We start from the raw sequence: 14,419 nt of genomic DNA on the forward strand, positions 1-14,419 counted from the left end.
AATAAATCAAAAGTGGCGTTGAACTTGAATGCATGATTTACTAACGTGATCCAGATGTTTTTCTTGTTGAAGCATTTATTTTGTTTGTCTGTCTGATTGTTCAAGTTCATAAATATATATTCTATGTGGCTAATCCTTCTTGTGCATAATGCAGATAACTGCCACGCATGCCTGACGAATAAATACAAAATCAATCACCCTAGTGCTGATCCTGTAGATGATAGTCATGATCTTCGCTTTGGTGGACAGTGCTACGAGATTGGTGCAATTGATCATGACTGGAATTTCCGGCCAACTATGATCGTCGACTACCTTTTATTTGATTCTTACAGGGATAATGGTCTCGTGGAATACCTGCACAATAATTTTGCTCGCGTTGATGCCTACTGTTCCAGTCTAAAGGACAATGAAAATCGTGGCCCTAGAGTTGGAAGTAATTGCAGATAGCTTGCTTGATAGTCATGACCTGCCTTGGGTATGGTCACCAAAAAAAAAACTTATCTGGCCCAAATACGCTCCCTGGTGCAACATCCAAGGTTTCTGGTCCAGGGACATTTTGAAGCTTGTTGGTGCTTACAATGGGCTGATCTGTAGCCTTCTTAGAAATTGCTCAACTCAAATATGCTCTGCCCCGAGATATTGCTGATTTTCTCATGTCAAAAAAATTCCCAGAAATATGGTAGATAATTCTTTTGGCACCTTGGTAGCCAAAGTTGTTGATCTGTTCCTTCTACATCCTTTTCCTTCCCTTGAGAGGGTGTATTTAAGAAGAGAGAGAAGAAATGAAACTCTCTTAGCATAATTACCAACTCTCTATGAGTCATGGAATTAAATGACTATGAAACTTTGCATTGAGAGGAGTTGTTTCATCCGAGTTTTATTTCATTGTATATGACATGGCTGTTTTGAAAACAACGCCATGAAACTCACCATTGAGACTAGCCTTACGGTTACAATCTCAGCCATGATGGTACTCAGTGAAATTGACAATGGAATTTGAATTACACGACCACCGAAACGACGAAACATTGACTTAGTTCACAATTAGTTAGGATATTATAAATAAATAAAAAGAAGCACATACACTTCTGAAAATTCAGAAGAGTGTAATGCAATGTAATTAACAGACCATAAGGGCAGAAACAAACGTGTGTAACCTGACTGACTGAGCAACCAGCGAGCCAACCAAACTACGAACAAACCAGACCAACCGACCCCAAACTAACTAGCTAGCTATGGAGATCGAAGACACTTGCTTCATGTACCGCTCCTAAAAACACGCAGCGAGTACGTACGGAAGCGACGCCGCCCGACCGGCCGCTCGATCGATCACGTCGGTGGTCACATGCTGTAGAAGGGCGTCCTGACGGCGTTGATGTCGATGCCCCTGACCTTGGCCGCCGACTCGAGGTGGCCCCTCAGCGTGTTCTTCTCGCTCAGCCTCGCGAACTCGGCTCGCCGCTTCGCCTGCTCCGCGATCTCCGGCAGCTCGAAGCTCCCGCCGCCGCCGCTCCTGTCGCCGCCGCCCGCCTCGATATCGAGGCCGTGCAGGCTGCGCTGCGTCGTCGCCCACTGCGCCTCGCGCTCCTCCCTACCGTAGTTCTTCTTCGTCGTGAAGGCCGTCTTGTTCTGCAGGAGGTTGTTCCAGGCCCTGCCGCTCAGCACGTAGCGGATGGCGAACTTGAACAGGTCGAGTGGGACGAAGGTGACGAGGCTGTAGAGCCAGATGACGCCCGCCCAACCCCATCCGATCCCTCTGATATGGGCGAACCCAAAGTTCGCGAACACTGCAATGACAGTGGCAACCTGCAACCACAAGCAGATTGATTTCAAGATCGATCGACCGATGTGGTAGGCATGCTCGTTGCTCGATCAGAAGTGAAAGGATGCTTACGATCTGCGCGATGACGAACGCTGCACATAGCAAGAAGCCGGGGCGCTCCGTGAAGCACCAGCTGCGCGAACGCGTCACGAAGATGAGGGCCTGGCTGATGATGCTCACTTGCAGGTACAGCGCTGACATCGTCTCATCGGTGCTGCCACGCAGAGACCTCACATGGAAGGTGTTCTGCATTTCCATAAGAAAATGTCATGTCGAGGCAGTGAATAATCTTATTGTCTTTCATGCTCAATTTGGATTGATTGGTAATGGAGAAGACAGAAGAAGATATCTATGCTTACAGAGAAGAAGTCGGTGCTTCTCATAGCCCAGAAGAACACCACCGTCATTACAGCCATGTAGGCACCATAAACAATTCCGGTGACAAAGATCTCGTTCAGCTTCCAGCTATCAGGGTGTGGCGACGGTTTTACTATGTCCTTTGCGATAGTCATGATGGTGCCTGAAATCATACAGTATATATTTCTTTAGAAAAACAAGTGTTGATTGCACAGGAATTATATGCAACTGTTTTGTATTGTATGCCTCTGAATGAAGTAGTACTGCAAACTTACCATCATTCAGAATGGCGATGACCAAAATCATGAATGGTGAGAAATCAAATTTCCATATCAGCGCAATCAGCAGAAACCCAAGCTGCACATTCACGATTCATGGTAAATAAGAATTTCAAACAAATATAAAACCATACATGTCTCTAGATTTTTGCAAAGCCTAGGTAAAAAACTTACCACAATACGTATAGTGATTGACACCGCATATATCTAACCAACCAAAAAAACAAGAGAAGGAATTAATTATGGTCACAATCGTAAGGCATCATTAATCAGTGAATTTCGTCGCAAGAAGAAATGCTCGCTTACAGTGTAATTCTTCATCCTCTGGAAGATGGCCCTGCTAGTGAGCACGGCACTGATGATGACGCTGAGCCCTTCTTGGTAAGCACAATGTCAGAGGCGCTCCGTGCCGCATCAGTAGCTCCAGCTACAGCAATTCCGATATCCGCTTTCTTCAAAGCTGGCGCATCGTTCACGCCATCTCCTGTCATTCCGCAGATGTGCTTCATCTCCTGCAGCTTCTTGACAATCTCATACTTGTGCTCTGCATCAAAGTGCACAACTTCAGAATGAGTAAACAATCCAACCAATTGTTACTACACTGCAATTCTGTGTTCATGCAAACCTGGGAAGACGCCGGCGAAGCCGTCGGCCTTCTCGATCAAGTCTTCCACAGGAATTGAAGCAGTGGCTTCATCTTTGCTTTTCCCAAGCAGAGCCGATGATGGATACATGTTTGTGCCCATCCCTAGCCGTCTCCCCGTCTCCTTAGCAATGGCGAGCTGATCACCTGCAGGTGCCAATGTCAAAGCATGTCAGCATGAACCTCTCAGGCCTGCAGCGTAAAAGTAGAATTATTTAGGCAATCAAATGCGGAATGTACCAGTGATCATCTTCACGTTGACACCGAGGTCGAGTGCACGCTTGATTGTGTCATAACTATCTGACCTTGGCGGGTCCAGGAGAGGGAGCAGGCCCACAAATTCCCATGGCTCTCCGAGGCTTTCTTTACTCTTCTCCGGAACTTGCTGTAGAAAAACAAGATAAAATATTAGACACAATTAAAATAAACATACTCCTCCTGTCAAGAAAAGAATGCAATTCTAAAAGTAAACATGCCTGTCTTGCAACTGCAAGAGACCGAAGACCACGCTCGGCGTACTTGTCGATCACAGTGTGAACCAGGTTCTTGACATTATCTCCACAGTTGCAGAGGGCCAGCATCTACAATCATGCACACCATGGATACAATCAGACTTTCAGTGGGTAAAAAATAGACGAGGATGAGTAATCCATGACACTGTACCTGTTCGGGAGCGCCCTTGCTGACACGGTGCCAGGTGCCGTCGGCGAGATCAATATATGTGAGGGCAGTTCGCTTGTCGACGGGGTTGAAGGGGAAGAAATGCACCTCTTCAATGCCTTCCCTAGCCTCCTTTGGGTCACCGAGCATGCCAACCATGGCGGCGTCGATTGCGTCCTGGTTCTCCACCCTAGATGCCCTAGCGGCGAACAAGACAACATCGTCCTTTTCAAGGTCCGCAGCAAAGATCTCAATAAGGCCACGATCAACGCTGAGCTTATTGAGGGTGAGCGTGCCAGTCTTGTCACTGCAAAGCACATCCATGCCGGCCATCTCCTCGATGGCGGTCATGCGCTTGGTGATAGCGCCCTGCAATGACAGCTTGTGAGAGCCGATTGCCATGGTGACGGAGAGCACAGTAGGCATGGCAATCGGTATATATGCCACCGATCAGAAGGACGAGGATGTTGTCGATGCCTTCACGGTACCGGCGGTGCTGGACCGCGTACATGATGACGACCTCGACGAATATGCCGATGGCGATGGTGGCTATGCAGAAGTTGCCGATCGCCTTGAGCACCTGCTGGAAGTGGCCGACTTGGTTGGTGCTGTCGACGAGGTGCGCCGCCCTCCCAAAGAAGGTGTGCACACCGGTGGCGATGACGATCGCCTCGATCTCGCCCTGCTTGCACGTGGAGCCCGACTAGACGCTGTTGCCAGGGTTCTTGGTGACCGGAAGACACTCGCCGGTGAGCGCCGACTGGTCAATCTTGAGGGCGTCGCCCTCGAGCAAGCGAGCGTCGGCCAGGATGATGTCGCCGAGCTTGATGCTGATAATGTCACCCGGGACAAGGACCGCCGCGTCCTCCTCGCTCCACCGCCCGTCACACAGCACCTTGTGTTAGGATCGATGATGTGTGTACCTCTCTGTGTAACCCGTAGATCGGGGTAGATCTCTCCTTTAGGGCTTCTCTACTCGCCCTGGCTCAGTAGCACCGCAGCAACGTAGGAGACGCCGGTGCCGCGGTGTAGAAGGCGTGCAGTGCGGTGGAGACGATCACCGGTGGCGCTGTGGAGACCCTGCAGAGGGAGCGACGCGGTGGCGGGGCACATCCCGTCGCTGGCAGCACGACCTTTGATCGGATTAGGGTTTTCTGTAGATGGGATGAAACGAGCCCCGATCCCCACCTTCTCTATTTGTATGTGCTGTGCGACAGGGGCCCACCAACCAATTAGGGTTGAGCTCCCCCGATCAGGGAGCAGAAGCAAAGGCCCAAAAGATCGTTGGGCCTATTGGTGGAGATCACCTAACACCTTGTCTTGGGCGCAAGGTTGGCCATGAGTGCCTCTGCGGCGCTCCCGGCGTTGTTCTCCTCGATAAATGAGATGGTGGAGATTGATGACGAGGAGCACTATAATGCCGACGAAATCTTGCCAGTCCGGTGGCCTGTCGTCTCCGTAGGCAAACCCAATGGCTACCAGAGCAGCAAACTCCATCACCCACGACAGTGGGTTCGACGTAAACATTAAGAACTTCAATACCTTACTTTCCTGCAAACACGACAATGGAAATATGACACTGTTATTTTATTTGCGACCAAATTATGCGTATATTGCAGATTAAATTTTTTTAAGCATATTATATATTCAGTCAGGTTATTAAAAGAGTACTAATGTATTATAATCATTGTATATGCTCATGTTAGAAAAAATAGCTAGAGAACTTATAATCTTATATACTAAAATCAATTTTTAAATATAATAAGCTATTATAAAGACGATCTTCTGTCCAAAAAAAAATAGAGACGATCGAGTTACTTCGTCTTAAATGCCATAAAGGAACTGTACTCGCATATAAAACATTGCCATAAGCTAGACAACCGGTGAAAATCCTGTTAGGTTATTTCGTCCCTTTTCTAGTCTAGATAATATAGTCTGCTTTTCCTTCCCTAATCCAAGTGATCATAGCATCTAACAGCGACACTAGTAGCAAATTTAACAAACGTGGCCTATCCGTGGTGCTGACATCCGTATCCTTTTATATAACATATTAATCTACGATGACTTCTAGCTAGTTGTGCTTTCAACATATATTAGTACTTGTGTTGATTTTAAAATTGGCAGACAACAAATAAAAAGGAACAGACAACGAATTAAAAAGGAAGGAAAGAGATGAGAATGCATATGGCCGACCTTTTTTTCTTCTAATTTATTGGGACCAAAGATAGCGGTGCGTTGCTGGACCTCGCCAGAGCTAAGACCTTCCTTACTGCATCTGAGGGTGCTGAACACTTCTTCCATAGGAATGCTCTCCTGCAAAGTAGTAGTAGATGCACGTGCATGTGTTAGATTAGATTAGAACAAAGAACACACTTGTCTGATCTCGACACCACGAGGTCTAGATTATTTTGAAAATAATGGAGAAAGAAACGTGTGTGAATCTCAATTGAATGATGAAATCAATCTGACCAGATCAATCGCCTCTGTTTTGATATGATCCAGACTCTGCATGTCGGTCGCCACCCCCATCCCCTGGCGGCGGCGGCAAAGAGAGATACGACGGTGGCCGGCTGAAATCTCACGTGGAGGGATGGATGGAACCTCTCGGCAGTCAGCACAGACACCAGACTCACAACAAACCAGCACCAGCCGAGCTTATCAGCAGATAAACGGATAGCGTTTCTGATCCAACAAACTGGCACGGGAGGAGGCAGTACTCTCGTGCACGGCGCAGAGCCGCGGAGGCCGACGCGAGTCGGGTCTGCTGTTAACCTTTATAATGTAGATGGTCTTCACCAAAGAAGTAGTAAAATGCTTTTCACACTTGAACTGACTGACGGCGCGATGGCCATATCGTTTTGTTCAGCAAAAGTAAAGAACCCGCGAGTCGCCGACAGATAGCGGCGGTTAGTTCAGATACTCGATTCGCTTTCAGAAATCTCTCAACAAAAACCACTTCCTAGCGCCACTGACCCAGTGCAAACAGAGGGTATACAATGGAGACATCACATACGGTTAGGTTCACTTACTATCCTTGTAACACTCTACAACCAAGCAAAGCTAACATCAAAGCTTTATTTTTCTCAAGTTTTGATAATTATGCATTGTATCCTCTAATAGGAAGGCACAACCACAGCTCCAACTCTGTCGCGGGGGATGAGACGCAACTCCCAACCATGTTTCAGAAACACGTTGCCTGAGGAAAAACAGTAGCTCATGTCAGAAACTGGGGCCTCAGTCCAAAAGAAAAGGTACAGCCAGATAAATAAAAGAAATCAAACCTACAAACACATTCGATGTAGTAACTCAAAATAGAGAACGTTCACCCCAGTGACAGAGGTACTCATCCAAGAAACGGTACAGCATAGCAGTTCATTTGTGCAAAGCCTATGCCATGCCATGTTATTTGCTAAGTCATGGGAATTTTCAAATGCACGTTCAAGTGCTTATAAATTACATAAGGATGGCACTAGATCAAACTTACAAGACTATTTACCCCGTGCAAAATACAACTCAACCTGATGCAACAGCCTACAGGCAACACTCCCAATCACCGCTATCGATAATTTCAGCTACCAACTTCTGTGTCAGCACAATTTACGTAGTGCATTGTATGGCAACCAAAAAAAAAGGACAGATCCAAAACAGGCCTATATAATATTTCTATCGATGTTCTATAATTCAGAACATTATAATGGTTCGCTGATGCAAATTCTTCTATACAACATATTTGTGTCAGGAAAAATATTGCATTGGTGACTTTCTAGAAGGCACGAGGGCACCACGCCAGGAAAAAAAAACACAGATCCGAAACAAAAATGTATGCATGTATCTTGAAATGGTACCTGCACTTTGCTGGGGGTTGATGCCAACTCCATCTGCGCAAAGGAGAGAATACAAAATTATTACAGGACAAAGTATGAGTATTGTGTATGACAAGCACCACGAACATTTACTGATCATCAGATGTTAAGTAAAAAACTTAAAGAACATCGCACATCACACAAGCTTGATGGTAATAACCAGCAATAGGTGCATCAAGAAGTGCTATGTTACAGCCACTGATCACCAACATGCAACAACATAGATAGAAAGCCAAAAGTTATCCACACCATTCTTATAGACAAATAACCATGGAAATGGTAGCACATGCTTTTCTTTTTCAATATATGACTGCTTAAATTTTTATGCTACCAAATGCAATTTCCGTACCATTATGAAGTGAAGTCATGAAGATGGGAAGATGGGAAAATTCAAGATTTTACCATTCCATGTTTCTAATTATACTCAAACAAGATTTGGGTGATCAAACCAGAGCGCTAAAAATCTTAAAATAATTACCTAAACAGGAACCAAATCATGTCTAGACACAATAGCTCGAAGGGCACAAATTACCTTCTGTTATGCATCGGCACCTAAATTATCAGGACCAATACAACACAGCTAACAAGGAACTAAATGGAACAATATCGAAACAGCGAAACTACAGACTGGCATTGCCTGGGACATAATAAAGCCACCATGGCAAACAAAACACCAAACCACTCCAGTAGCAATGTCTTACATACTGCAGTGATAGGTTTCCACCTGAGCAACGTGGTATTGGACATGTCCCTTGCATGCCATCCACTGCAAGCAACAAGTCGCTGTCTAAAACTTAGCTTGCCACAAGATCCCAAATAGCCGTGCCATCTACTTGGAGTGAGGAACTAACTAAACACGTAAGGTAACCCTAGGCATCCAACATCAATGGCACATGCTGCAGGTGGAATTCACTCGCGCAGTTAAATGATTTCCATGGTAGTAGGAACCTAAAATTTCCCCCACCAAATTTCACATGGAAATACCACGACCATGGCCATTTGAAGTGGCACAGGCATAGGCTGATAGAAAACTATGCAATCATCCCAACTAAAACGAAAATCGCTAACACGATTCCTTCTAAAATTGCTATCAGCCATCATGATCGGGTAGATCCTCTCCTCTCTGCGAGGATCATTCGAATCGCGTACGAGCAAGAGAGATCACGATCCAAGTGAAGAATTCTCATGAGGCGAGGGGCAAGGGGCGAGGGATGGATGGTGTACCGTTGGTGATGATGGCGCTGGTCTGGGGCGGGACCTTGAACTCCTCCGCGGCGTACTTAAGCACCGCGGTGAAGGGCGCCGCCTCGGGCACGCTGAACCTGCGGGAACCCAGAGCGAGCGAGTCGGATCAATCGCAGATCGGGGAGCAGCGCAGACAGCCACGGCGATCGATCGATCGCCGGGGCATCAGATCCGAGGGAGCGAGAGAAAGCGCTGGTGGTACTCACACTTTGAAAGGGAGCTTGGGGTCGGAGGTGAGGATGATCTTGAAGGACACCTTCCCTCCTGCGCCGCCGCCCGCCGCCGCCGCCGCCATGGGGGCGTTCGCCTCCGACTCCGATCGAGGCCGCGGCGTCGCGTGCTAGATGTTGCTCTCTCTCTCTCTCTGTCTCTGTTGAGTGGGCCTGCGCTGCCTCTGTGTAGCGACGAAGCCCCAGTCGCGTGCCCGCGACCCTTTTCTTTGCAGCAAAAGAGGTTGCGTTTTTCTGAGGCGTCTCACAACTCACGCGTGCCGCGCGTTTCAGCAGATTCTTTCCCCATGGGCCATGGCGTTCTGTTAACCGAAACCGTTCGGTTCGGTTCCTCAATTTTTTATAAAATTCGGTTAGCATAAAACTAGAGCCGATCGGTTAGCTAGAAAACTTGGAACTGAGAAAATTTGGTCTCGGTTAGTTCGGTTCGGTTTCAGTTAGAACCGAACTAACCGAGCCATACATTACATCAGCGAAACAGAAGGGAAGAAAAGGAGAAAAATGAAAACCAAGCCATACATTACATCAGTCATACAGTTCGGTTCTTTTGCTATTGGGCCAATATGTACAGATTCGGTTCTTCGGTTCTGTTTGGTTAACCGAGGTCTGGAACCGAATTACCCAATATTATTTCGGTTCTTGAGAACTGAGAACTAAACTAGGAACCGAAATTTCGGTTTTGGTTAATTCGATTTCGATTCCGGTTATTTCGGTTCGGTTCTCGGTTATTTTTGCCCAGGATTAGCCATGACCCCTTTACCTTAGAGGAAGATAAATGTTACATAAATTGTTTAGAAATCAATTCAGCTCTTACAGGAAAAAGAAACACATGAAACAGAAGAAACAAAAATCGTGTTTCAAGGGGGCTTGCTTGTTCTTTTCTTCTAATTAATATTATTACTGCTGCTTCCCCCCTGCGAGAATGTCAAAGTACAATTGTGGATACGTATGTAGATCATTAGATCTGGCTAAATTCTCTGTTCTTTTTAGGTGATCATGCATCACGTTCAGCATCTGATAGATTAGCCTCCATTCCCAACTAATTTAGTGTGTTTGTAGACCATGAATTCTGCTGCAAAACACTGTATTCTGCGTATGCAACTTCAAATTGGCCATTCTAGTGTTCAGCTCAGTAACAAGCAATACAAAGTCACAACCCCAAAATCTGTGCAACAAGGAGCTAGCGCATGCTACCTTGGCACCTGATTCGGTTATCCGTCATCTCTTACTCAGACAAGGGATACAAAGTTACAACCCCAAAATTTCTGCAACAAGGAGATACAGGCTACCTTGACACCCGACACTCTATGCTACTCTGACAGGTACATAACAACAGAGAAACTGAACAAAATTATAAAGAATAACAGAGGCTGCATAGTTTCGAGTTGCAGCTAGGTACATGTGAGTGCTCTACCATTGCGTTGCATCATGGTCCTGGAAAAGCACCGCACAGAATTTTTTGCTCGAATACCTTCACAATGTTGGAATCTCCCCTTCCTCTAAGTCGTGCCACAGTGACCCAGACGTTGCCTCTACTGGCTCAACCCTGTTCATCATTGCAAAATCACAGCTTAAGAAGTCATCAACATCCATATTCTCAAACATCTCTGGGTAGGTATTCATCATCTCTTGCTCAAAGGCCAAGTCGGGTACCTCTGGGAACAGTCTCTCGTCAAAGTCCAGTGGATAAACTTTCATGCAAGATTTCCTTTTCAGCGCTTCAGGAGTTGAGCTTGGCGTCCGTTTGTTTTGTTGACTGTGTTCCAGCTGGGGACCCGTCACACCATCAGATGCTACAATGCTGATGGAAGATGGTACTAAAGAATCTGTTGTCTTGATGTCTATCTTAGATAAAGCTGCACCTTCTGACTCTGCAATGCTGCCATGATATGAAGTTGCATGCCCCTTAAGATCTAAAATGTGCCCCTCTGAGCACAACCCACTTTCCCTTGTCTTCTCCATATCCAGAGGACAGACTTCCATGCGGGACTTAGTTTCTGCAGGCCCAGAGGTACCATTTGGTGATATCTTGCCAAATTGATTCACTTCTTTCGGCTGACCATGTAATGCTTGACAACCTGGGTATGAGAGCCCAGAAGAATCAACATTGTTATGTATCTTTGATTCACTTGTAACATCTGCTGGAGAAATTTTACAGGCATTCGAAGTTCCACAGTCCTTGAGATCTATAATCTCCGTCTCAGGTGAAAACTCGCCTTCCTCTATTTCCTCCTCATGAAACTTGCTGCCTTCTACAGGTGGCTCGTCAGTTGTGCTGCCAGGGTTTTTTCCATCTTTAGGAAGCCTGTTCACCATTTTCTCGATTTCAAAGTCATAATTGTCCGACGGAAGAAAGACATTGATAGTTGGGTACTCGACAACAAGTATACCCCTCAGCTGTGGGCGCAATGGTTCTTCTATATTGAGAAGGCGGTATGGTGACTCTGATCGCTACAACAGATTAAAATTAAAGAATTATATGATGAAAATTAAAGTACAGCAAAAGTCAATAAGCATTCCATATGCATGAAAACTTGATTTACAATACCTTGGCACACTTTTGAATGAAGAGTTTCAGATCATGCAATTCGGTATTCCGATATTGTGTAAGCTGATCCTTCCAAGGGCCAGGACTAAGATGTTTTTCCAATAGAGAGAGCAAGGTTGTGTGCTCATCTATCCTGAAAAAAATGCATAAAAATCAGCGCACAAAGAAAGGGGGAGATAGCAACTAGGGTCCTGCAGTCACCATATGTTTCTATTTCACATGGAAAACTACTACGATAGTATATATAAATAATTTTGATACTCAATTTCTCGTGGAACCAAGTAAAGAAAGAATAATAACATTTGTGCCAGCAGGACCTTTGAGGATGACAGAAACATCATAAATATGAGACTGTAACGAAAAAGAGCAACTGTTGCAGAAACTGGTAGCTTTGTTCTGCCATGAGATATCGCCATATTGAACAGTTTCCAATTTGCAAGGAAAGCACACTGGGAGGAAGAAGAAGAATACTGATAGATAGATTATCATAAACTTACTCATGATCGGTTAGGACAACATCAGTTGAATTGAATCTCCACTCAAGTGTCCAGTATATGCAATCCTTCCTGCACAGAGAGATTCAGATTAGAGCAGCTTTCGTATGACATAATCTAGGGAAGCAAGAAAGGGTGATACAAGTAGCATGGGTCGATGAGATATATTTTTGTTGTAGGAAAGAATGGCTGAGAAGGGTGGAATATACATCAATATAAGTTTGCACTAGATACAGACAATGAGACATTACAGCTTGAACTATTCATTTAGTAAAGAATGTTGGGGCTACTAGTTGTAGGAGGATTACAGAGTGAAACATAGCATTTGTTTTCAAGGTGCTGCAGTATTTGTGTTGTTATCGCCTAACTAGCGCATATTAAGCTGAATGGTAACTAGACAACTCTATGAACTTATCATCAAAGTTCCATCTCATCTTTTCTCTAGCACTGTTAGGGGCACCAAATACTTGAAGTGAACCAAGATCCTCTCAGATAATAATGAGAAAGGAACCGCATGCCATGTCATTCAACAATTGCAAAGCAAGCCTGCTGAAGGTCTCCAGCAGCAATGCATCACACCGATGGCAAGTCAAAACTGAATCAACAAGACAAAGCACCTGTAATTGTGGCGCGAGCGGTTCTGCTCTCTCCTGGCCATGCCCCTGGGGAGGAAGCAGAGACTGACGCCCCGGCGTTTCGCCGCCTTGCTGAGGTACAACAGCCATCCGGGCAGCTTGGCGCCGCCGGATCCCCGTCCCCCGAAGTTGCCGCCGAAGCCGCCGACGAGCCTGTGCGCGGACTCGTGGGCCTGCTTCACCTCCTCCAGAAAGTTGTAATCTTTGACGACAGCGACAGGCACAGCACGGAGACAACAACAAGGGAGCAATTCAAGAGGCGGCCAGCGTCGACTACTGATCAGAAGAAAGGGGGGACGGAGGCGTACCGGAGATGAGCTGGTTGTCGTCGAAGCGAGCGAGCGGGACGGGGTCCGTCCGGGGGCGCTTGCCCGTGCAGGTCGTGTGGCGCTTGTGGGCCTGCACGCAGGGGAGGCTGCAGGTGAGGCGGCCGCACCCGGGGCACCGGTACTTCCACGGCTGCTCCCCGCACTCCTCGCACGGGGAACCCTTGCTCCCGCCGCCGCCGCCGGAGGTGGAGCTGGCGTTGGCGGCCGCGCTCCCCGCGGGCGGCGGCTCCTCCCGGTCGTCCTCCATTCCAGGTGGGGTGGGTAGCTCGATCCTCGATCCTGGGACGGCGCGTGCTAACGGGCGCTGTGTGCGGCGACGCGGGGTGGATGCTAGGGTTTAACTGGAGGTTTATCAGCGCCCGCGGCGGCCGCCACGGCGCGTCGGTCGAGCTGCCAAAGCAGTCAAGCACACAATGGTAAGGCCACCCCCAACGCAAGCTAATAAATGTGTTAGCTCGAACAAAAAGCATGAATACACGTACTCCAAAGCCCACAATGCAAACTACTCCAAAGCCCACAATGCAAACTACTACGAGCTAGGCCTCGTTTAGATTGTAAGTTTTTTTACTCTTTCTTCGTCACATTAAATCTTTAGATACATGTATAGAGTATTAAATATAGATAAAAAAATAACTAATTACACAGTTTGATTGTAAATTACGAGACGAATCTTTTGAGCCTAGTTAGACCATGATTAGATAATAATTGTCAAATACAAACGAAAGTACTACCGTATCAAATACTAATTCCTAACCTCAATCTAAACAATGTCCTAATCCACTTGCTCCAATACTATGGCCCGCTGCACTGACGCCTATGTTCTTTCTTCATAGTTTCTTGACTCAGATGAAGCTAATGTATCTCCTGCAACACATACTGAAGCGCTACGGAGCTATCATTCACCGTGACGTGAAGGACCAAAGTGGACGTGCCCTTTGGGGCAGTACTCCACGCCGTTGCGTTGGAGAAGCCCTACATAGGCCAGGGGCGCCGAGCGGACAGTTTTTTTTCCTTTTTGGTTTGATTTTGACCATGTTTTTTTCCTAGGCAAACGGCGGTGCCAAAGATCAAGGGCTCCTCTGGATATAGGAATTTTATTGAAAACTCTACAAGAATTAATCCAGTTTTTATAGACAAAATGCAGGAAATAGAAGAGAGAAAAAAAGACATTCCAAAGGGGCCTTAAACCAGGATTGTTATGTATTGGCTGTTTGATTGTCGAGTCAGTCATTTCGTTGCATATTGTTTTCATGAAATGTGGATATTAGAACATGATACGATTTTTTTGAAATGTAGTATCATTAAGTGTTCTTTT

The 14,419-nt window shown here is 46.3% G+C and overlaps 2 protein-coding genes and 1 pseudogene across 2 annotated transcripts; all 3 read right to left on the reverse strand.

The window, feature by feature from the left end:
* Positions 1 to 983: 983 nt before the first annotated feature.
* On the reverse strand, positions 984 to 6,421 carry LOC136457177 (plasma membrane ATPase-like; annotated as a pseudogene).
* A 130-nt stretch (positions 6,422 to 6,551) lies between these two features.
* On the reverse strand, positions 6,552 to 9,323 carry LOC136457174 (ubiquitin-fold modifier 1-like). The gene is made up of 4 exons (XM_066457219.1): positions 9,075 to 9,323; positions 8,848 to 8,945; positions 7,606 to 7,638; positions 6,552 to 6,956 (listed from the first exon to the last, which is right to left on the reverse strand). The coding sequence occupies exons 1-4, from the start codon at positions 9,161 to 9,163 to the stop codon at positions 6,874 to 6,876; spliced, it is 303 nt and encodes a 100-aa protein (XP_066313316.1). The 5' UTR covers positions 9,164 to 9,323; the 3' UTR covers positions 6,552 to 6,873.
* Positions 9,324 to 10,193: 870 nt separating this feature from the next.
* Positions 10,194 to 13,522, reverse strand: LOC136457159 (uncharacterized). Its single transcript, XM_066457205.1, has 5 exons — positions 13,084 to 13,522; positions 12,758 to 12,977; positions 12,144 to 12,212; positions 11,647 to 11,779; positions 10,194 to 11,549 (listed from the first exon to the last, which is right to left on the reverse strand). The coding sequence occupies exons 1-5, from the start codon at positions 13,349 to 13,351 to the stop codon at positions 10,572 to 10,574; spliced, it is 1,668 nt and encodes a 555-aa protein (XP_066313302.1). The 5' UTR covers positions 13,352 to 13,522; the 3' UTR covers positions 10,194 to 10,571.
* Between the last annotated feature and the right edge of the window lie 897 nt (positions 13,523 to 14,419).

This window comes from Miscanthus floridulus, chromosome 6 (genome assembly GCF_019320115.1).
Source record: "Miscanthus floridulus cultivar M001 chromosome 6, ASM1932011v1, whole genome shotgun sequence".
In the NCBI taxonomy this organism is placed as follows: Eukaryota; Viridiplantae; Streptophyta; class Magnoliopsida; order Poales; family Poaceae; genus Miscanthus; species Miscanthus floridulus.

Excerpts from the sequence above, each read along its gene's own strand:
- LOC136457174 (XM_066457219.1), bottom strand. The coding sequence starts at position 9,163 with ATGGCGGCGGCGGCGGCGGGCGGCGGCGCAGGAGGGAAGGTGTCCTTC. Across the intron at positions 7,639-8,847 it reads CAGCGCCATCATCACCAACG|ATGGAGTTGGCATCAACCCC; the intron begins GTACACCATCCA and ends TCCTTTGCGCAG. Across the intron at positions 6,957-7,605 it reads CAACCCCCAGCAAAGTGCAG|GCAACGTGTTTCTGAAACAT; the intron begins GTACCATTTCAA and ends GTTTTTCCTCAG.
- LOC136457159 (XM_066457205.1), bottom strand. The coding sequence starts at position 13,351 with ATGGAGGACGACCGGGAGGAGCCGCCGCCCGCGGGGAGCGCGGCCGCC. Across the intron at positions 11,780-12,143 it reads GTTGTCCTAACCGATCATGA|GATAGATGAGCACACAACCT; the intron begins GTAAGTTTATGA and ends CATTTTTTTCAG. Across the intron at positions 11,550-11,646 it reads TCATTCAAAAGTGTGCCAAG|CGATCAGAGTCACCATACCG; the intron begins GTATTGTAAATC and ends AATCTGTTGTAG.